The sequence below is a fragment of the Meriones unguiculatus genome, chromosome 16 (assembly GCF_030254825.1).
Source record: "Meriones unguiculatus strain TT.TT164.6M chromosome 16, Bangor_MerUng_6.1, whole genome shotgun sequence".
Lineage (NCBI taxonomy): Eukaryota > Metazoa > Chordata > Mammalia > Rodentia > Muridae > Meriones > Meriones unguiculatus.
The window spans coordinates 47596274-47618050 of record NC_083363.1 but is presented as its reverse complement, the minus strand read 5'-3'; the positions used below and the strand labels follow the sequence as shown (position 1 = coordinate 47618050).

At 42.3% G+C, this 21777-nt stretch overlaps 1 protein-coding gene across 1 annotated transcript in view; it reads right to left on the bottom strand.

The window, feature by feature from the left end:
• Col9a1 (collagen type IX alpha 1 chain) overlaps positions 1-19477 on the bottom strand; it is a 63229-nt gene extending 43752 nt beyond the window's left edge. The window contains exons 1-12 of the mRNA XM_021649119.2: positions 19224-19477; positions 17628-17702; positions 17256-17291; positions 17082-17144; positions 10610-10663; positions 10384-10419; positions 8531-8554; positions 8097-8150; positions 6866-6919; positions 5348-5380; positions 4467-4523; positions 3134-3187 (exon numbers count right to left, since the gene is read on the bottom strand). Of these exons, the coding sequence (XP_021504794.1) occupies positions 3134-3187; positions 4467-4523; positions 5348-5380; positions 6866-6919; positions 8097-8150; positions 8531-8554; positions 10384-10419; positions 10610-10663; positions 17082-17144; positions 17256-17291; positions 17628-17702; positions 19224-19301 (618 nt within the window). The 5' untranslated portion in view covers positions 19302-19477. The remainder of the gene's footprint in view (positions 1-3133; positions 3188-4466; positions 4524-5347; positions 5381-6865; positions 6920-8096; positions 8151-8530; positions 8555-10383; positions 10420-10609; positions 10664-17081; positions 17145-17255; positions 17292-17627; positions 17703-19223) is intronic.
• Positions 19478-21777: the final 2300 nt, after the last annotated feature.

Here is a 21777-nt window from a genome sequence, read left to right as displayed (position 1 = left end):
AGGATTTGGTTCTCTCCTGCCGGCACAGGGATTCTGGGGATCAAACTAATGTAGGCAGGTACCTTTACCCGCCGAGCTATCTCACAGGCCCTGGGATGTGGTTTTTAAGTGAATTATAATAATCTTACTGGGTTTGGTATAATTGGCATTGTGTTCTACTAGAACTTAAGACGGACAGCAAAAAGAGGCAGTCCCATGCTAAAAGCTAGCTCAAAGAGCAGATAACCATTAGGTGAATACTATCAAAGATTTGCTTTTATTTAATATGTATGAGTGTTTTGCCTGTAGGCCAGAAGAGAGCATCAAATGTCCAGGAACTGCCATGTGGATGCTGGGAACTGAACCAGGGTCCTCTCTGTAAGAGCAGCGAGTGTTCTTAACTCTCGCACCATCTCTCCAGCACCGCATGAGTGTAATTAAAATGCTACTTGTTTTTCCCGCACAGCTTTCGAGTTGCTGCACAAACAGCAATGATTGATAGTCCCCTGCAGATTTCCTTATCAGGGCACGGCATATTTCTCATAGATTTTTCCATAAAACTTGGAGTAATATGTTTGAATTAAACATTTCTCCTGCAGATGAAAAGCATACAACTAATCAATAACCGCAAATTTTAAATGACAACTTTTGGAGGAGCTATTCACCGTAATTTTACTGACAGACTTCTGAATGGACACTGACTGAACTGCAGTAACATGGTGCCAGACCATAGTTTTGTTATTAGGATCTCACTAGTGAGTCTTGCAGTCACAGACATGTTTTTTTGTTTGTCTGTTTGTTTGTTTTTCTTTTTAAATTTAATTTTATTTACATATTTATTTATTACAACTTATTCACTTTGTATACCCACTGCAGCCCCATCCCTTGTTCCCTCCCAGTTCCACCAACTCTCCCTCTTCTCCCTCTATGCCCTTTCCCTAGTCCCCTGATAGGGGAGAACTTCCTCCCCTTCTATCTGACCCTAGCCTATCAGGTCTCATCAAGGCTGGTTGGATCATCTTCCTCTGTGTCTTGGCAAGGCTGCACTGCCCCCCCCCCCAGGAGGAGGTGATCAGACAGCCTGGCACTGAGTTCATGTCAGAGACAGCGCCTGTACCCCTTCCTAGGGAACCCACTTGGAAACTGAGCAGCCAATGGGCTTCCATTGAACAGAGGGTCTAGGTCCTCTCCATGCACGGTCCTGAGTTGGAGTATTGGTTTCTGCAGGACCCCCTGGGCTCAGGTATTTTGGCTCTGTTGGTCTCCTTGTGGAGTCTGTATCCCCTCCAGTTCTTTCTATCACCCTCTTTTTCCATAGACATGTCTTTAAATCTTCATTAGTTAATTAATATGATACTTTCAAAGCCAGACTATGATCCGCGTGGGAACTGGAGACCAGCAGACTCTTCTTCACCATGCTGCTGTCAGTTCAGGCTCAGTCCTTTCAGGTCTCCATCCTCAATGGCCTAGTTTCATCCTACCTCCTCACACCAGTTTTGAAAGACATCACTTGAAGTTTAGGGTGGTACAAAAATGTCACATGAACTAAAGGAATATACAACATCAAGCGGACATTTGTCCAACTGCCTAACTTGCAAAAAAAAATCCAAGTTTCCCACTGAAGACCAAAAACAACTTATTTTTGGTTCCATATAGCTAATCTGTGGTCACCAGAAATAGCAGTTTGGTGGACATAGGGAGAAACACCCTGATTAACAGCTCTAGCCCTCAGTCCCGTGGGATAAAGTAGAGATGGCTTTCCAGAGGAAAGGGGTCACCAGAACAAGGAGAAATGGATCGAAGCGTTGGAATGAACAGTTGTCCACTCTCTGCTTTATTACTGAGCTCACAAAGAGCTCTGGGTATGATTTAATGTTCTTGCTTGCCTGGTTCTGTGGCTAGCCAGTGTTCTCATATATTCTTATGTCATGGTTAATTTAAACAATCCCTTGTGATTGAGCATTCATTTTGCTCACTTCTGAACTTTCAGAACTTTGGATAAACCATAGAACATAGCAGGTTCTTGATAAATATTAGTTGAATTTTCAAACATAAATTTTAAGATTCAGTGCATGAATAGGCATTCAGGGAAACAGGACAGTCCCTTTTTCTATTTCCCTCTAGTCTGACATCAGAAGCACAGCTATTTCATTCAGATAAATAAAATACCTTTACTATTCTCAGCCTTTGTAGTAAAAGACTTAAAATAATTTGCAAATGGTAATAGGGCACAGAAAATTTGCCTATTTATCCTGATCATATCCTGTTGAATAAGTAGGTTATTCAACAGACTGATTTGGGATGAAGAGTTCAAGGATGTTAATACTCAAAGATACTTTACTCAAAAAAATAATAGTAATAATTTGCCTCTCCAACTTATTACTGTGGAAGAAAAGGGCTCATATTTTACTACAACCTAGTAATGATATGAACAGACACAGTCAACAGGTTAGCAGGCCTGCACTAATAAGAGTGGTGTGATTTTCAAAGTACTATAAAACTTACTACGAGAAAGAATCTACTACACAGGAATTAAAATTATCAGATATTTATAAAATGAAGAAATGTCAACCAAGTCGCCTTGCTTTAAGTAAATCTCAGCCTTTTTTTTTGGCAGGGTGTACCAATGCCATTGCAATACAGACTCCATAATTCTCTCCGGATAATAACATAGGATGACCAGCCTCCAGCCACTTCAAACCTAAGTTATAGTGAGATGAGATCAGAAATAAACAGACAAATTCGCTCAGACTGTGGGAAGAGGACTTGTAAGCCAATTAGCTACCAAATCTTGTATTGTTTTTCCCCCCTTTAAGACCATTTGTAAAAACTTTACAATTATTGTAAACCTTGGGGATGTAAAACAACTAGTGACATTATGTTTGACTGTCATCAGCCTCGATTTAAAAAAAAAATTCTAAATATGATATATTTGAAATGGAAAGAGAATGTAGTCAATTTGGGGGCAATGAGGGAAAATTCCTGGTGCTTTCTTTGTTGTTTCAATAACTGAACAGCTTAGAATACTATCCTTCAAATACACCAAGCATTTCCTTGCCAAAGAAATAAAATATCATACTTTCCTATTCCTTGTAGTGAAAATAATCTCTAGCTCTCAGTCACAATTCACCCACAAAAAGCTCATTTTCCTTACCTTGTGTCCTTGTCTTCCTGGTTCACCAATTTCTCCTTTCGCCCCTTTATGGCCCTAACAAATGTGAAAATACACACGAATAAACGAAGCTGCTCTGGGATTGAAGCCGAAAGTGGCCAGAAGGCCCATAAAATTGTTCTGCTTCCCTAAATCTGTGTTAAAATACTATGAGGAAGATGATGTGACAAAATTCAACACACAACCTTGGTAGTTCTAATATCACAATGTACACCATGTGACTGATTCTTATGATAAGCAGAGGCTTAGATAAAAATATCCTTCTAGCTCAGCAACTGCCCTGCCACCAGCGAGGCGACAGGTTGCAGTGGTACCCGCCTTCTCTCCGGGTTTCCCCAGCTTCCTCCCCAGGCTTGGGTTAGAAGCCTTCAGTCTTCAGCACGGATACCTTCCTTCGCCCTTTCAGAAGCTGACCCAACTACCCCCTTGCTCTCTTGAAATCTCTTCCTGCCTACCCTATGGCCAAGTCCTTCCTGGGGGTAGAGGAAGGGCTGGCCCACGATTAACTTAGCTGTACAGTCTCTTCCTTCCTCAGTAGGAAGTGCGGAAAGGGAAAGGCAAAAGCCCATCACACCTAGGCAGTGGTGCACCTGCGCAGTGGCAACAAGCAAACTGGGAAACAAAGTTCCCAAATCAGGGCAGCTGGAACTCTCACCTCTCCCTGGTCTTTTGGAAAAACAAGATTATAGTGCAGGCGTAAACTTCCTACAGGCAGAGAACCCACCAAACTGCAATTAGAGAAAACCCTTTGGAAAAATGCGTGCCTTCCGCCTCCAGGCCTTCTAGATGAGAACAGAGCAGGGTCTGACATTTCTCAGAATCGCTTTAGACTCAAAGAACGGTGGGAAAAGCAACATATCCCCAGCATTTTTTTTTTCTGAATAGACTATTTTGAAGAATCATAATGGTAGCATGGAAGAAAAACACCTTCAGGAAAATCTGTTCTACACAGTTCTCCTAATTTTTTTTTTTTTTAACCAGCGTATTCTCAAATTCGCACATACACGGAGTATATACGCAGTCTCCTTCCACATCCTCAGCACTGTTTTTCTCTCCACAGTAGGCAAACGCCCGGCCCTGGATTTCATGTTCAAGTTTCCTGGCCCTGTGTACTCTATGGGCACTTCCCTGAACTACAGACATTCTATAACTAAGGACACACACCTCAGTTGGGGCCCATCAGGGACACTGGTGTACCACAGACAGAGAGCAAAGGCACACACCTCACTAGTCCGTCCCAGCCGGCGGTTAAATGCTCCCCTCCCTTTCTCTGCATGTAATACTCCTGAAGCTAGAATAACAGAATCATTCTTACCCTCATGCCTGGTATGCCTGGATATCCAGAACGACCTGGCGGGCAGGAATTGGGGCACTGAGAGAGAAGGAGAGAGAGAGAGAGAGAGAAACTAGAGCACCAATTCTGTGCAAGATGAAGTTTTTTTTTCAAGTGTGACAAGATGGAATGTTTTTCAAGCAGTCCAGCTATAAAACCCCCAGGCAGTAACGATCATTAAATAACTCTGAATGTTTCTTTCCTTTGTTTTTGTTAGAAATGTGGAAAGTTTCAGAGAATTCGATAGATACCCAGCCACGTGCTCATCGTCTGCATGTTACATATTAATATTTTATCATATTTATTCCTGACTTAATAAAAGAAATAAAATTCTGAGGACAGTGGATTGTGCCATGGCCTTGTCTGGTTTCTTCCTTCTCCATTGAAGTAGCCCCATCCTGAGGTCACAGCCTTTTCACCATATGGTCAAAATCACACCTGCGCAGTTTACAACTGTCATTTGACTGCTTGCATCATAGCGCTTCCAAAGACTGGAGTCCTGAAAAATCAGACCTCAGGGAAGAAGCCAAAGGCAGGAAAAAAAATCCTTCTCTAGTGGAAAAACTAGCATAACCCGAGATTAAATAAGCAGGTCCACAAGCCCCCCCCCATGAGTTGCAGTCTGAGTTAAAAAACAAAACAAAACAAAAAACAAACAAACAAACAAACATGGAAGTCTAGTATATTCCAGGCAGATTACTTCAAAGACAGCTCATCTGAAGACTACGTGGCCTTTAAATTAGAGCATAATAGTTCTGATTATGTTCTAATTTAAACCCCTTGACTAAACCCCTTGTTTTCTACTGATATATGCTGATAGGAAACAATTACAAAGCAGATTATATTAAAAGGAAAAATCTTACCAATGGGTCTCCATCATGAAATCCAATTGTTCCCTAAAGTAAGTAAAACACTAAAGTTAACAATAAAAATAGAAGCACACGCCTTTAGTCCCAGCACTCGAGGAGGCAGAGGCAGGTGGATTGCTCTGAGTTAGAGGCCAGCCTGGTCTACAAAGTGAGTCCAGGACAGCCAAGGCTATACAGAGAAACCCTGTCTCAAAAAACAAACAAAGAAAGGAAAAAAAGACTAAAACTAGATACTTTACTCTAACTTACGGATAATATAAATTTCAATGTTCAAAAATATAATAACTCTATTAGTTTTAAAAGATACAAAGAAAAAAATAGAAATATGTGTTGGTGTTTGAAGACTTGGTTGATAGGTGATACCTTTAAAAATCCCTAAACTATAGCTGGCTATCTTTTTTTTTTTAATAATAATTTTTATTTAAATTTTTATTAATTACACTTTATTCACTATGTATCCCCCCGAGCTGGCTATCTTACTGCAGAGATTAAATGACTGACAATATGGACAAAGTAGAATACTCTGAATGAAATAATGAAATGAAAACACAGGGTACCACATTTATTTCTACCATTTAAAGAACTTAGCAAGAGCTAATTTATCTGAAAATGCTTCTTCTGCCTGTCACTTTTGAGCACTTAAGAAATCACAACTATTAAAATGCTTCGATCAAATAAGATGTCTTCTGGGAAAACCACCTTTTAGATTATTGTAGTTCCTCTACTCCTCTGATTCTAAAATGACCCAGGCTTTGAGTGGATTAAAAGGGAGAGAGGAAGAGAGAGAGAGAGACAGAGAAAGAAAGGAAATGAACAGTTGTTGGGGGGGTGGCCTGATGCATGTTACTGGCCCTCAAGACCTGGTTAAACTTATTCTTGTTTTGTAAACCTGCCTAGGACATTGGTTGATTAAATGGCCTACACCTGGGCAGGACAGAATGGGGTAGATGTGGCTAAAGTTTCCAGGCTTGGAGGGTTCAGGAGAATCACAGGAGACAGATGGGAAGAGAGGAGGAAGGAGGATGCCATGATGGGTTAGTGTGGGGGAAAAGAAACACACACACACACATACACACACACACACACACACACACACACACACACGGGCTCAGAGTAAGGACTCCAATAATGGCGTTATAGATGGAAGATAAACCAGATGAAGAAATTAAGATGGATGGCATTGGATGGGGGCTGGGAGATGGATGGTGAGGTTTTTAAGCCAGTGTAGGTAAAATATCTGCCCTGCCCAAGGTAAATAAGGCAATAATAAAATTTAACAGGTGTCTATGTCTTGTTATTTGTGATAACAAGTTAAATGATACCACCATGATAACCTTAGGTATAATAATAAAATATATATCACCCAGCATTCTTTTATATTTATAACAACAAACAGTAGCCATTTTGGAAGTGTAAAACAATGATTTAACTAGACACTTCCATATTTGTTTCTGCGATTTCTTCACTCCTCACCCTTAGATGCAAAAGAAACTTAAGCTGAAAAACACTTACACTAGGTCCTGGGGGTCCAGGAGGGCCGGGTGGTCCTCTTTTCCCAGGGTCACCCTAAGTCATTTCAAAATAGAGACACAGTAGTTACACAAGGTTCAGAATGTAGTACATAAAACCAAGGAGTCATGAGAGAATGGCATTACTAGAAAGTCTAGCACAGCTCATACTGGCATAAACCTACCACCAAATCACACCTAACTACACCAGTTAGCTGAACGGCACCAGACAAGTAAAGAAATTCTCCCCAGGGTAGAAAACAAAGCAAGGAAGACACACGGGAAAACACAAAAGCAATTATCCACGGGATGATCATTGATGGACCCATCAGTGTACCCACTTGAAACACAAGCCAGAAACCGAATGTATTGTTCCGGTTGGTCTATAGATGAACCTGAGTGGCCAGAATTACTAGCGTCATCCAATTAAAGCAAAAGGAAGCTCGTGCCGAGCCAGGGAACGAGAGTGGAGAATCCAGCTCTGCAAGGCCATGTCCTGCTTCTGCTGTCCACCTAGCCTGGTCTGACACTGAACTCTTGCAATGGGCAGTAAAGCAAATAAGCTAAATTCAAAGATGAAAATGGGATCAAATTACTCTATACATCCAATTTTACTGTTGGCACATTTTCCTTTTTAATAGTCTACATAGAAAGTCAGAAGCTTCATAATTCTTTTAAATATGCAATCATTTGTATTCATTTATTTGTAATACACACACACATACATATATGTAATTTGTGAACAAAAAACATGTACGGAGCAAGAAAGATACCTGCTGTCTGACCCCTTTCCTCAGTGAGCTCACATTCTTCGTATCATAACATCAATGCTTCAAGAATTTTAAATGTTTACAGAATATCACAGGAACGCTTTTTATCAACAGTTTTCTCAGTCAAGTTCGGTTTCTTCCTTTGTTTAATTAGAATTAAATTCTGATGATACTGTAATGCTTCTGCTATAAACGTGATATCTGTGTGCTGTTACTTAATTTCATATGGATAGTTTAACACAAAAAGCCACCCGATCCCAGTTCTAAATGAGATTGTAATAACGGGATGTCACTCCCTAATTTGCAGCTCAGTCTGGAAGTTAGAAGGAAATGCTTAGCTGGAAGAGAATTCATCTACGCTTCCTGGAGCTTCAGGAAAAGGTGTACAGTGGGTTCATCTGCCTTCTTCACCAGCACCTCCTTTCAAATTAGCAAATGTCAATCAAAATGCACCATGGTACTCACAATGGGTCCTACACGGCCAAGTTCTCCAGGAAGTCCTGTGGTCCCAGGAGGACCCTGAAGTCAATGAATCAAAGGGACAATATGATTTATGGATATCTTTACAGTCTGTCATAAATGCCATCAAAGATGATAAAACACAGACTTAGGATTGTTCATCCTTGCCAGAGTTGGCTTGCAGTGAGACAATAATTCATTTAACAAAACTTTAATTATTTAATAGGAAACAGAAATTTCCTGCATTGGTAATTTTCCTAATTGGTATATTTGTTTGGCAGATTGAGGATGTTGTCATTAGGGACTTGTCTTATATATAACATCATACAGACAAATCTATAAGCCCCGCTGGTTAGAGTAACGGTGCAGGGTCAGGTCAGGCTGTTGGAAATAGAAGATTTTCTAGACTGTGCAAAAATAAACAATGAAGTGATACATACGGGGGGTCCTGGAATCCCACGGCCCTAAAAGATCAAAATGAAAAGTTACGGCTTGTGGTCTAAATGTCATACAAGCATAGACACAGACACGGCTCGGTTCTCAAGAAGCTGACCCCTGAAGCTGAACAGATAAGTGATGCTCACTGGCGGGAAACCCCTGGGTTGTGGAAGCAGACGACACTGCCTCGGATGAAGCCAGACGCTTGTTTCTGCCCTTCAAGCCTTCCTTTGATTCCATGCTGACTAATACTGTTTTGCTAAGGATTTTTAAAAGAAAGTCAAAGAAGCCATTTATGTTCTCCCTCACTCACATTAGTGAAGAAGCCACTGATATTCACCCTCCCTCACAGAGAGGCACATCACAACCAAATAGTTTTCATACAGCTGAAAAAAAAATCTACATTAAAGATAACACAGCTTTATGGGTTGCAATAAATGATTTTTAGGCATTCCTCAAACAAGCTGTAGGCACAGAGAGGCAAAGGAGTAAAATGTTTTTGGTTTGGTTTGGTTTGGTTTGGTTTGGTTTGGTTTGGTTTGGTTTGGTTTGGTTTTCAGAAATACAACCCCTTGTAGCCTGGAGATGTGACTCTGTGTCAAGAATGCTTACTGCTCTTATAAAGGACCTGAGTTCTATTCCCAGCACCGGCATCAGGTGGCACCTGCAATTCCAATTCCAGGGAATCCAATGCCTCTGGCCCCCAGGGGGACTTCAGTGTACACAGTACACAGACTCATGCAATTAAAAAACAAATTGCTAAGATAAACCTACCCCCCTTTTAAAAAGTGTGTCTATATTTCCACACACTAAGCATAACAGATATTGAAATTAAGTTGGTCTAACACCTGGCATAACTTACAATAGGATCTTAATGGACTATTCTATTTGGTTTTAAAGCTTGTCGTTTCATCTCCTTTCCCTGGGTTCGTCATATCTCTTTATTCACACCAGACTATCCAGAGTCACAGGTTGAGGCCACATCTTGCTTATCCACCCTATCCTAAGTCCTGAAACAGAGCCTAGTGTGCAACAAACTCCAGCAAGCAGGGAAACAGGTGCAAATGGAGATAACTGTGCTAAGCAAATTAAGTCATCTCGGAAAAACAAATATCACATTTTGTTTTGCTTTGTTAAGTTGTGGATCCTATATTTTATATAGGTCAGTGAATCATATTTGTAGACACGATGTAAAAGCAGAAGTGAAACTGAGGGGTGGTGATGCACACCTGTAATCCTAGCACTCAGTGAGGCAGAGGCGGGCAGATTTCTGTGAGTCTGAGGCCAGCCTGGTCTAAAAAGTGAGTCCAGGACAGCCAAGGCCTCACAGAGAAACTCTGTCTCAAAAAAAAAAAAAAATCTACACCCAAAGAACCCAAAGACTAACAAACACTAAGCTTCCCTGTTGGCAATGCCAGGACAAGGCTGGTGATAGCTCATCTGTTGAGCTTTTATCAGATACACAATTCACGTCATGAGTGGCATGGTACATTGAAAAGCTAGGGGCTGTGACTCACACCTGCAAGCCCAACAGTCATGAGGCTGAGGCAGAAGGATCCTCGTGGGACTGAAGCCATCCTGGACTACGTGGTGAGCTCCAGGCCGGCCTGAGCTACAGGGTAAGACTCTTTCTGTCTCAAAATTAAATTACATTAAGAAATCTCACCTGATGTGTACATGTATTTTCACCATACAGTCAAACTTTTCTACAGGTATTTTTACCATGCCGGATGAGTCATAAACCCTTTGTCATGTGTTTGATGTAGAAAACTGCATTACATTTTTCATCTCAATGGCAGAATTTTACCTAACAATAGATTTTCAGCTTTGTTGCTTCACTGCTTGTAATACTTACTGGGAATCCACGAGACCCAGGCACGCCGGGTTCTCCCTAAAAATAAAAACAAAAATAGCTTCACTGTACTTATCTCTTTGTAGCATGAATATGGATACAGTCAAATTGGATAGATACCAAAATCTTTAATACAGTTCAGGTTTCAGTTGGTTTGCAAACCTTCTTTTGGGGTGTTTTTGTTGGCATTTGAGGACACTGTATAATTAACACCAGGTGGCTAACTTACTTTCTGTCCCCTAGGTCCAACGGAGCCAGGGGATCCATCAGGTCCTGTTAATCCCTATTGAAGCAAGCACATGGTGTCAGCACTATCATAACAGCCCTAGGAAGACCACCGGACAGAAAGTTTTTACTTTACTAGCTATCTCTAGACTGGTTATGCATGGATAAAGCAAGTATTCATAAAATAACACTTTCTAATGTATCCTTACTTTACAACATTTACCGTGAGGTCTGTTTTTGACTTCTCATCTGTTGAAAATTTTTACAATTTGGTAACTGCGCTGTTACAGGTTCAATAACTTCAAGGGGATTTTAAAACTCTGCTTTGAGAAAATACAACGCAATAACTACAGTGGATTCTGCCCTTTTGACATATTTATATGTCTACTTTATTTTACCTACAAAATAATAATGCTGTATGTATTTCTAGATGTGGGACAATAATGTCTTAAAAGCTAATGAAACGGTTTCTTAATATGAATTAAAGACAAATACTTTTAAACCCTCTAGCCATCTTCTAGGCATTCAATAACATAGTGAAGAATATTAACTTTTAAGTTAAAAAAAAAGAAATTGAAGGCGTGCATTTTCGCCAATAAAAACAATGTATGCCACCTGCTAGGTAGAGCTTGTGCCTCATACATATGTCTAGCCACCATAGCACACGTGACAATGTATTACACATTTTTATTGTTTTTATTAATACTTATTTGTCCTCTTCTTCAATAAAAAGTAAGTATGGAACCAGGATAATGCAGCCTGCATGTCACAGTTTCCATATTTGACAGATGAATTTTGGTTTTTTTATAATTTTTTTCCTTGTAATTCATCATTTTCAGTTGTTGTCTTGGTAACATAATCTTTAAATTCAATTTTCCTGAAAGTGAAATATGTGTGCACATATGTGCATGGATTTCAATGCACATGTACATAAATGTCTTATGGAGTCTTTATTGTCCAGATGTGAAAAATACTTAGACAACACTGAGTCAGAGGCCTCTTAAAACTATGGAAACCCTGTGTAAACCAGATTGCCGAAATTCATCTCATAAATATCAAATGGATGCTTTTAGGCAATCATATGTGGTCTTCATTTTCACATTTTTATTTTATTTTTACTTATGTGTATGTGTGGTGTGGTGTGTGTGTGTGTGTGTGTGTGTGTGTGTGTGTGTGTGTGTGTACATGTGAGTGCAGGTCCCCAAGGAGGCCAAGAGAGGCCAGCAGCTCCTTTGGAACTAGAGTGAGGATGACTGTGAGCTGTCCAACACAAATGCTGAGACCCAAACTCTGGCCCTTTGCAGAAACAGTGAGATTGTAACTGATGAGCTATCTCTCCAGCCCTGACATTTTTACATTTTTTTTTCTTACAAAGTCCTGTAGCAATTCCAGTATGGTAAGCCAAAGAAATTAGAAGGGAAAAATTAGAAAATGTTGATTATTAGAAATTTAGCACCAACAAAAAATATTAAACATGTTTAAGAGTTCAGTTTTCATTTCCCTAGCCAAATTATAAAACTAAGATATATGAACAAGAGCTATGACATAATTAATTGCTGAATGCTAATAGCAATAAACCATTTGCTTTCCCAGATTTAGCAAAGAAACCACACATCCAGGAGTACTCTCTTGGTGTATGTTTTATACATATATTTTTTTAAAAAACCTTGGGACATGGATCCCCTAAGACCCACTTCATGTATACACCTTCAAAGACAAAAATCATGGTCAGTTTTCACACACCAAGTCAACTAGCCTTCTTCAGTTTGTGACTGGACTCACTGAAACAGCAGAGGATAATAACCACTATATACAATACATAGAAGCACAGGCAAGTAACTATCACATAACCTGAAGGCTGTGCCAAATCACTCACATCTATGATATCTTTCGAAAGAGCTTAGCAAGTATGTCAACTGTTGGAAAGTCCTTCAAATTAAGTGGAAAGAGGATTTGGCCTTGGGTGTTGCAGTGAAGTCCGCCACGAAATAACTGTGGGGAAAAGTGTGATCTTGCCAGGTGCAATTGTTCATGACTAACGTCATCACCCAGGAGGCTGAGACAAGAGAGCTGCTAGCTCAAAGCCGGTCTGGGCTACATTCAAGTTGCTTTACTGCTGTAAAGCAAGACCGTGTCTCAGGAGACAGAAAAGAAAGGGAAAAGAATATGAGAAATGAGAAAAGGGGAAAGGGGGAGAAGGAGGGAGAAAAAGACAGGAGGAGAGGAGATAAAAGGAAATAGAGAAGGAGAAAGTGATCCACACTCAACAGAATGCTAAGACATGTCCCTGACATCTAACACACTCAACACGTGATGAATGAACAAGTTAAATTGAGGTTCAGCTTTTGGGTAGAAGGATATTACATGGGTCCCCCTCCACCCTCTGTAATGATTTGACTTAGACCCTGACCCTACCTACTATTGTTTGTTTGTTGTTTAACTGCACAGTGTTCTAATGTTATTCTTCATTTTAAAAAGCCCATACAAACAATCCAAAGCTGGAAATTAACCACAGCATGACACTTCTTTGCCTCCTCGGCTTCCTTCAATGCCTGACCATTTTCACAGACACTGACCTTTCAAAATAATGTCTTAACCAACTCCGCCTGTTATAAACATTTCTCAGGGGTGTAGGTTATATTCATCTTGTCATGCCTGGATGACATCACATAATCTAACTACAATCCCCATACACAATTACACTTCTTCTTTCTGTCTTATTTGGATCCTGTAAGAATAAAATACAGTTTACAGAGCTTTCTGACTGCAATGAAAAGCACCTACAACAATATCTCTATTGATTATTATACATAATAGTAACATAGTTGTCCTTTGGGTATAAGTAGGCTCTGGCACCTCTATTCTATATGACCACAAAAGAAAAGAAGACTCAACTTCCATGGGTGAGGAGAGGGACTGGAAAAATGTGAACACACACACGCAGCAGGCACAATTTTCAAAACCCAATTTGCAATAAAATCCTCTAAATCTAATTTCAAAGAAATTACGGAGGAAAATCTCTCCAATGGCAGGGAGAATTGCCTTCATGTGGGTGATTATGCAGACAGAGCTCCATATAGAATAATCTCGGAGCTGTGCTGTGAGCCTTCACAGTGCTAGTTGTCAGGAAATACCTGTCCTCAGCATCCTGTTTCCTGTCTCCTTCCAGGATCCAGAATCTCAGCTGGTGACAAGGCATACTGCTAGAAGCCTAGCAGTGATGGCAAACCTACCAAAAATCTATTGCACATGGGAAAAGCAGTCCCTCTCTTGGATTCTGACAAACATCATACAACAGTCATTTTAAAAAAAACATTCCTCCCCCCCCCCCAACAAGCCTCACGGTGAAACAAAGAGCAGAAGACAAAGAGATTAGAGATCAAGGTCCCTGAGTTCACTGTCAAAACAGTTCTTCCAAAGTTTTTCTACGTGTTTTATTCCCCAGAGGCTGGATAGAGTCGTTGGTAGACTCTCAAAGAGTCACAAAATGTCCTTTCTCAATTAGAGTAAAAGGCTTTAGCATCAACTCGATGAGAGTCAGGTAAGAAAACTTCCCAGTTGCAGACATCATGAGTGGCTCTGATTCAAAGGTTGGTGGAGATGAAACATTAGAGTTCTAGCCAGCAATCATTGAGTGTAAATGATTTTCAAAGCATATATGCACTCTTCTTAGTTGGTTCCTTGGGGAACTAAAAAATCCACTATTGCTCTTTTCCCCTCTTCTTTCCAGCCACTCCTCTATTAAAAAGATGAGATCCAGTACATTCGGGGTGGTATGACTGTAGCTGTATTAAGCACCTCATTTCATTTGTATCTCCTGGAGGTAAACCTGAGTTGCCTAAAATGAATTCAATAAATATAAAAGTCTTTGTTGTCTTAGCAGCTACATAACTCTGGGTCTCTGAGGAAAGTATTTATTCTTATAATTTTTTCATTTTCCTTTTTATGGGAAAATAACATCTACTTTCTAGGTTATGGTAAAGCCAAAGGGAATAATATCTGTGACAGTGCTTGAGGAAAATACTCTGAGCATATGAAAATGCCACAGCTAAATTCTCTCAGCTGAAAGGAAAACCTAAAACATTGGAACGTGTGTGGGTTTTCTACCTTTTCCTTCTCCCCCCCCCCGAAAGGGAGAGTCCACTGAAAGGGGGAGTTCTCCTCCTCTGCCATCTGCCCATAGTTTATCAACTCTCATCAGGACTGCCTGTGACCCTCTTCCTCTGTGACCTGGTAAGGCCACATCACCAGGGCAAGTGATCAAAGAGCAGGCAACTGAGTTCATGACAGAGGCAGGCCCTGCTCTCCTTACTCAGAAACCTACATGGAGACTGAGTTGCCTTTCTTCTTCCATCCTGTGTTTCTACTTATGGACCATTTCTGGGTCAAAGGTGATTATCTAAGAAACTTGTACAGTTTTTGATATTGCAAATGTCTTTTTTGCACCGTGGGACTATTAATATAGTCAAAGAAATATGTGTAGCTGTTTTTCTGTTTTTCTACTACAAAATTCAGAGCACATTCACTTACTTATACAAATGGAAAAATAACTTTAAAAAAGAAAAGAAACCATTCGTGGAGATAACCTGGACCACCTGCACAGAGGTAGCCCGTGATAGCTCAGTCTCCAAATGGGATCCCTAATAAGGGGAGCAGGGGCTGTCTCTGACATGAACTTGTGGCTGGCTCTTTGATCACCTGCACCTGAGGGGGAAGCAGCCTGACCAGGCCACAGAGGAAGACTATGCAGAAAGTCCTGATGAGACCTGATAAGCTAGGGTCAGATGGAAGGGGAGGAGGTCCTCCACTGTCAGTGGACTGGAGAAGGGGCATGGGAGGAGCTGAGGAGGGGAAAGTGGGATTGGAAAGGGATGAGGGTGGGGCTACAGCTAGGATACAAAGTGAATAAATTGTAATAAATAAAAACATTATATTAAAAAAGAAAAGGATTGCCTATGATTTGAGATTTAAAAAAAAACTGTTAAGCAAGTTATAAAAGCCCCATTAAACTGAGTAACTAGCAGGGCATGATGGCACATGCCTATAATTCTAGCACTTTGAGGCAGGATTTTGAGTTCCAGGCCAGGCTGGGCTACACAGCAAGATCTTAGATACATAAACAGACAGGCTGGGGGACAGTTAAGTCCAGCTTTCTGTCTAACATAAAGTTAAAGCTTAACAGGAAGGCAAGATTTTAGAAGAATGGCTTATGTTTCAAATATAATTTTTAAAATTCAATTAGAAACTTTCTTTTCCTCCAAAACAAAAGGCAAGTAGAAGTTTCAAAGAAAAGTAGAGAGAGAGAGTCAACTTATATTAGTAGCTTACCTAGTGGCCTGGTATTTATCAGACATTCTTCCTACGACCTGACAATTTCAAATAATTCAATTTCAAAGAGTCTGGTAGCCAATAAATCACGTAATCTCATTTGCAGTATCCAAACATGAGTTGACACTACCCACACATCAATCCACAGGTGCTCATGTATTGCTATGTGAAATACACACACAAAAGAAAAAAGAAATCAAACCAGACGCTTTGAATTGTAAAACAAAGTGTGTCTCCTGAAACACTAAATAATACTGAAATATGCACCTTCACCGAGTTAATAGAAACAGAAAAGGCGTGTCTGAAGTAGAAGCGAAAATCATCCGATTTGTTCTCTGAGAACAATGGAGCTTTCTTAAACACTAACAAATATTCCTGGAAATAATAGGTGTAGGCTTGGGGGTGCTTTCTTTCTTTTAGAAAAGCCTTTAGGTCTTGTAAGACAAATAAGGAATGCTTGATTGTGGAAAGGTGACTTGAGGAACTCTATGAAACAAATGCCAGCTCTTTGCGACCCAGAGACAAGTATCAGCTCCTGCTGAAGGGCTAAACCAGCTGTGGGTAGTGTGCACAGAGGGGAGATGCTGAGAAAGCCGAAGCTACTTGCCTCTGAAGAAACATTATTTACCGTACAGCTGGGCATCTGGACGTCTTCCCAAACTGAGTTTTGACTTCTCGTTTGTGTGTACTGAGCATCTCCCGCCCCTACTATCTCCATACACACTCACTTTGAGCAAACTTTCTTTTCTTTTTCTATTACTGGGAGCTGAGATACCTCCTGTCCTTTCCTATACCCGCTCCGCTTTCAGGTGTCTTCTTCTAAATTTTTATTGATTTTCTTATTCTCTGTACCTGAGCAGTGTTCCCAGGGACCGGAAGAGGGCCTCAGACCGCCTGCGATGGTTGTGAGCTGCCCTGTGGGTGCTGGGAATAGGGCCCTGGCCCTCTGGTAGAGCAGCGCCTCCAATGATTAATCCGGAGAGTGCCCGGGAAAGTGAAGCGTCCTTACTGGGAGACCTAACCTTCCATCCGCTAGCACCCACATGCCTGCTATAGGGTGAACAGAGTGCCTGGAATCCATGACATCAGCCTTCACATGACACTTTTCAGGGTTCCACAGCATGCCCTCCCCCACTCTCTCTACTCACATCAGCGCCTGGAATGCCTGGCTTGCCCGGTGCTCCTGGCTTGCCCGGTTCCCCAGGAGGGCCCTGAGCAGGAAGAAGGAGGAAATGAAGCCAGGCTGAGACTCTTCAAACACACACGTCTACAAAGCACATCTTAAGGAAGGAAGTGAGGCATCGTGTCGCCAATCAACTTACCGGAGGGCCGGGGGGACCCTTGGGACCTCGGTCTCCCTGTAGACATAGAGAAAAGGATGAACACAAGGATGAGCGAGAGTTGCTGGGGTCCCACGGGAGAGTCTCAGGCATGCACTCCACAAAGATATGGGCGGAAGCCGGGGTGCGGGCCCAAGGACGGACGTTCAGACCCCCAAAGCCAACAGGTACAGGACTAGCCTTTTCTCTAACAATCTCCAGGCTACAGTATCAAACCTGGAACTTTCCTAGCGTTTAGTCTTAGCTCTATGAGAGTGACAGGAAGGGGCCATCTGGCCCTTTCTAATTGCTCATCCAAAACTAGAGAAGTATGAGAAAGGGCTGGGTTGGAGAACAAGGAAAAGGCACACTTACATCGATACCATCTATGCCTGGAACGCCAGGAGGTCCCGGAGGCCCCGGAGGTCCCTGCTCACCCTGGGGTCCTCTCTGCCAGGAACAATGCACAGAGGTTAGTGGAGGACAATGTCTACCCAGAGGAACTAAGCAGGGTCCTTATTCCCTACCACCACCATCACACACACACACACACACACACACACACACACACACACCGGCAAGGAGGCCCCTCTGCAGTGGATAAGTTTTTGAACCAAAATACAGGGTGTTTCCACCTTGTACGAGGTAAACTGTGCAGGGTGGAGTAAAATTGACGTCTTCAAATCGAGGCAGGGTTTGCTGGGCCTCGCCTTCTCGGAATGCATTAAAAAGAAGGGAACTGCGAAGAAGGGAGCTGTCTAATGTCCACCTTGCGTCCACCCGAGTTAAGAAATGAATGCGGGGTCATTTGATACCTCCACTGCAGATCAAATTGAGCAGGTAAGACCGGAGCAGACCCAGGATAAACAGTTACTTTACCACTGCAAACCTTTCTTTGTCCAGTAGACTGGGGGGGGGGGGGAGACTTGGGGGGGGGGGTTATAGGGTGAAAGAGCCTTGAACTGGGGAGCCTGACCTCATTTCACTTCCATCAGCGGTGACACTCCCTGACAAGCCGTCTTTGCACCTCACTTCAAAAGCTACACAAATTTCCGACAGACCCTTAGCTTGTGAGACCTAGAGTCGCTTGCAGACAGCTGTTTTGACAGGTCTACAGGGAATACTGGCGCCTGAAACAGTATAAACTTGTTGCTTTAGGGAACTTTTTTTCTTTTTTTCCTCTCGGCTTCTAGAGGGAGCGGGGGAGATGGGGAAGGGAGAGAGGGAGAGAAAAGAAGGCTGCTTTCATCAAGAAAGACTTTGTTTTCCTGAACTCCAAGGACCAGACAGGTTACAATGGGGTCTCTGTAAGTGAAACCTCAAACCTCCACCGGCCTCCCTGCCCGGCGCCCTCCCTTGCCAGGAGCCAGGAGGGGGAGGGGGGAGTGGGCAGTCTAGGAAGAAGTTGCTGGAGTTATGACTGGGCCCAGGGCTGCCAGGCATCAATCCTGAACCACTAACTGGATCTCGAGGTTTAGTGGTTTTTCTACAGCAGCAGGAGCAGGAGGAAGCTTACCTGAATTTCTGCCTTAACCATAAAGACCTGCCCTTGAGTGTGACCCAGGTAGAGTAAGCAGGAGCAGTAAGGAGATGCAGGCTAAAACTTAGGTCCTGGTCCTGAATCCTGGGTTAGCTCCAGCACTGTGCCATTAGTGTTACTATCCGAATGGGGGAAACGGCCCCTTTCCCCACATCAATGGGTTCTCCAGGCTTGCCGGAAGTGCTCTAGGCTCAGGGCAGCTGGCATGAAAGCCCTAAGGGTGCACAGTGCCTTCTCACAACCAGGACAGTTTCACCACCACCTCCCTTTCCTGTCTCATGCTTGAAAAAAATGGAGTATTTTAAATTGTTTTGTTTGGTTTGGTTTGGGGGAGGGTCCCCAGCTTACCTCTTCGGTGGTCTGGCTAGGCTGTAGACAAAAAAGATGGAGAGAAAGTGGTGAGGTGCCCGGCAGACTCACACACAACTTACTTGAGCAGCACAGAAGCAGAGCCCTGAGAGCAGTAGTGGAAACCCAAGTGTTCCTCTGCCCCAGGCAGTCCAGGCCATCCCTGTTGCTCTCTGTTAATCCTCTAGCCTGCTTCTGCAGCCTGATGCCCCCCTAGACTTTGAGACCCCGCTCAGTGCATAAAGTGGCACTTGGACCTCCAAATCCACCCAGAGTAATGGTTGCAAAGGTGCCTGACCAAGGGGACCTAGATTCCTTCTCTTTATGAATGGCCCTGGAGAGGGTCCTGGGGATTGGAGGAGAGCTCCCAGGCCCAGGAGGAGGGATAAAATGACAACAGTCCCTGTTAACCCTTTCCTGTCAGCCACACCAAGACCTGAAATGCACTGCACTTCCTCCACCTCACCCTCCTCAGGGTAGCCCTTGGCTGTCCCTGGAGCCTACCTAGGGTCTGTCCTCTACAGGGGAGAAACATTTCCAAGTGGGTATTGTGAGCCGCCAAAGGGAGTCCCAGACACAGGTCTGCCCGGTGATGGTTTCTAGAGCCAGGTTGCAAGAAAGCCCTGTGTTTCTTTAATTCCAAGCTAGTCAGTACAGCAAAGCACAACTCTAGGGAAAGAGAACATGGGAGGAGGGGACATGGAGACACTAGTAATGAGGAGAGGGTGAGATGGGAGAAGCAGCTTTTGCAGGCAGTTCAAGGACTCACTGTGATTCTGACTGGCAGCTCATGACACGTTTCTCTCCTGGGTCTCAGGGGGTCGCAATGGATCAGCATCCACTGGAGTTCAAACTGATGGAAAACAGCAGAGAGCAGATCACATACAAAGGAGTGTTTTGTTGTTTAGTATAGTCTGTAATTCTTAACAGAGCAGAAGCCATGTGAACTTACTGAGCTCAGTGAGGCACAGCTCTAGCTTTTTCCTGAGCACAATTTCTAACGGAGATGGCTGGTAGCCTTTCCAAACTCCTCTGATCATTGGCAGGAGATGTCCTTCATTCTGATTCGCTCCAGAGTTAGCCCTAGCTTGGAAATAGACCACTGGCACTGATTTTCTATTTCTGTTCTCACCACAACTTCCAGAAGTAGATGCTACTAAAATGTGCTTCTCAGAACAAGGAAGTGTCCAAAGCACAAGCCAGTGTCAGACCTTCCATGGCAACCTGGCTTACTCCCTCCACATGGAATATTGTCCTCCCCACCCCAGTTAAACTTCACCTGGGAGATTAGACTCAGAGATAGCCACAGGTGACTACAAAAAGAACAGATGGAAGAAAGAAAATTTAGTCCAGAAGAAAACATCCTCCATGGAGTGGTGGAGAAACCTAGAACTTGGTGGTGGAGAAGGGTTGTTCAAAATATTTAAATTTTATATTCTATTACCCATTGTTTGAAGAATGATAAACTTCTGAAGACTTGTAATTCAGATAACATCTAATGCTCTCAGTGGGCTATTAGGGAGGGAAAATTAAAACAAGAAGAAAGAAACCAAGGAAGCCAAGAGTTGCCAGGCTAGATCTGAAGGAGCCTTAAATAAAAGGCAAGAAAACCTGAAGTGAAAAGCCATGCTGGCTCATCTTCTAGGGAGGCAGGTTTCTAGCTGTGAAATTGATATTAGGTCCCTATTTCTTGGTCAGTCAGTTCCACTGGTTCTGGCAGGTGGTTAGGTGACCAGGTCTCCAATCTAAACACCGTTGCTTTCTTTCAGCCCATAGTGATTTCCATCCCTTCCCACCGGCCACATGGATCCTAGACCTGCCAGCTCTACAGAGATATGAGATACGTGTTTTCCAGCTGCTGCAGACACATCTGCAGTTGAGGTCATTGGGTGGAAAATGGAACCCCAGACAAACAAAGCAAGTTCTTTGTTTACAATAAACATAGAGAGAGTCAAACCAAAGGTAAGTGTCTCTATTATAAAGAGGACAAAAGACTCAAGTGAAATAAAAAACCCTGAGCAACTATCAGGACTCACTTTAAGATGGAAAATTACCTATAAGTTGTTTGAGCACTGTGCTGTGTTGACCTAACAATAGAATGCAGACATATCTCAAAAGATTTGTCCAGGTACATAAGACCTTAGAGTTATATTGCTTCAGCCAAATGCTACTTTTATCAGAATAGTCTTTCTTACTGGAAAAAAAGAATCATCTGATTTTTATTTTAAATTACAGTAGCATTAAAGAAAGATCGGAAAGAGGAATTGGAATAAATTTTTACCTAATGGCAGTAGAATACGTGCCATTTAAGGCTGGTCACAGAGAAAATGGGACAGAGGAGTCAGCTCATTGACAGCAGGTCACACAGCTTGGAAAGGGCAGAAGATTTCCAAATTTTCCTAACATTAAATTAATAATTTCTCTACTACACCTTCCAACATTACTAAATGATGCACACTAGCTCCATGGTGGATCATATTTTTTGAAACAGGTGACCAATAAATTTGTCAAATGACATCTTCTAAAACTTCCAGAACTGGACTAAGAAACTCTCGTTAGGATTCAAAACTCTTCTCATTTTGTATGCTCATTATGGAAACATCCTCTAAAAATCGACCACTGTGCCTATACTCAATC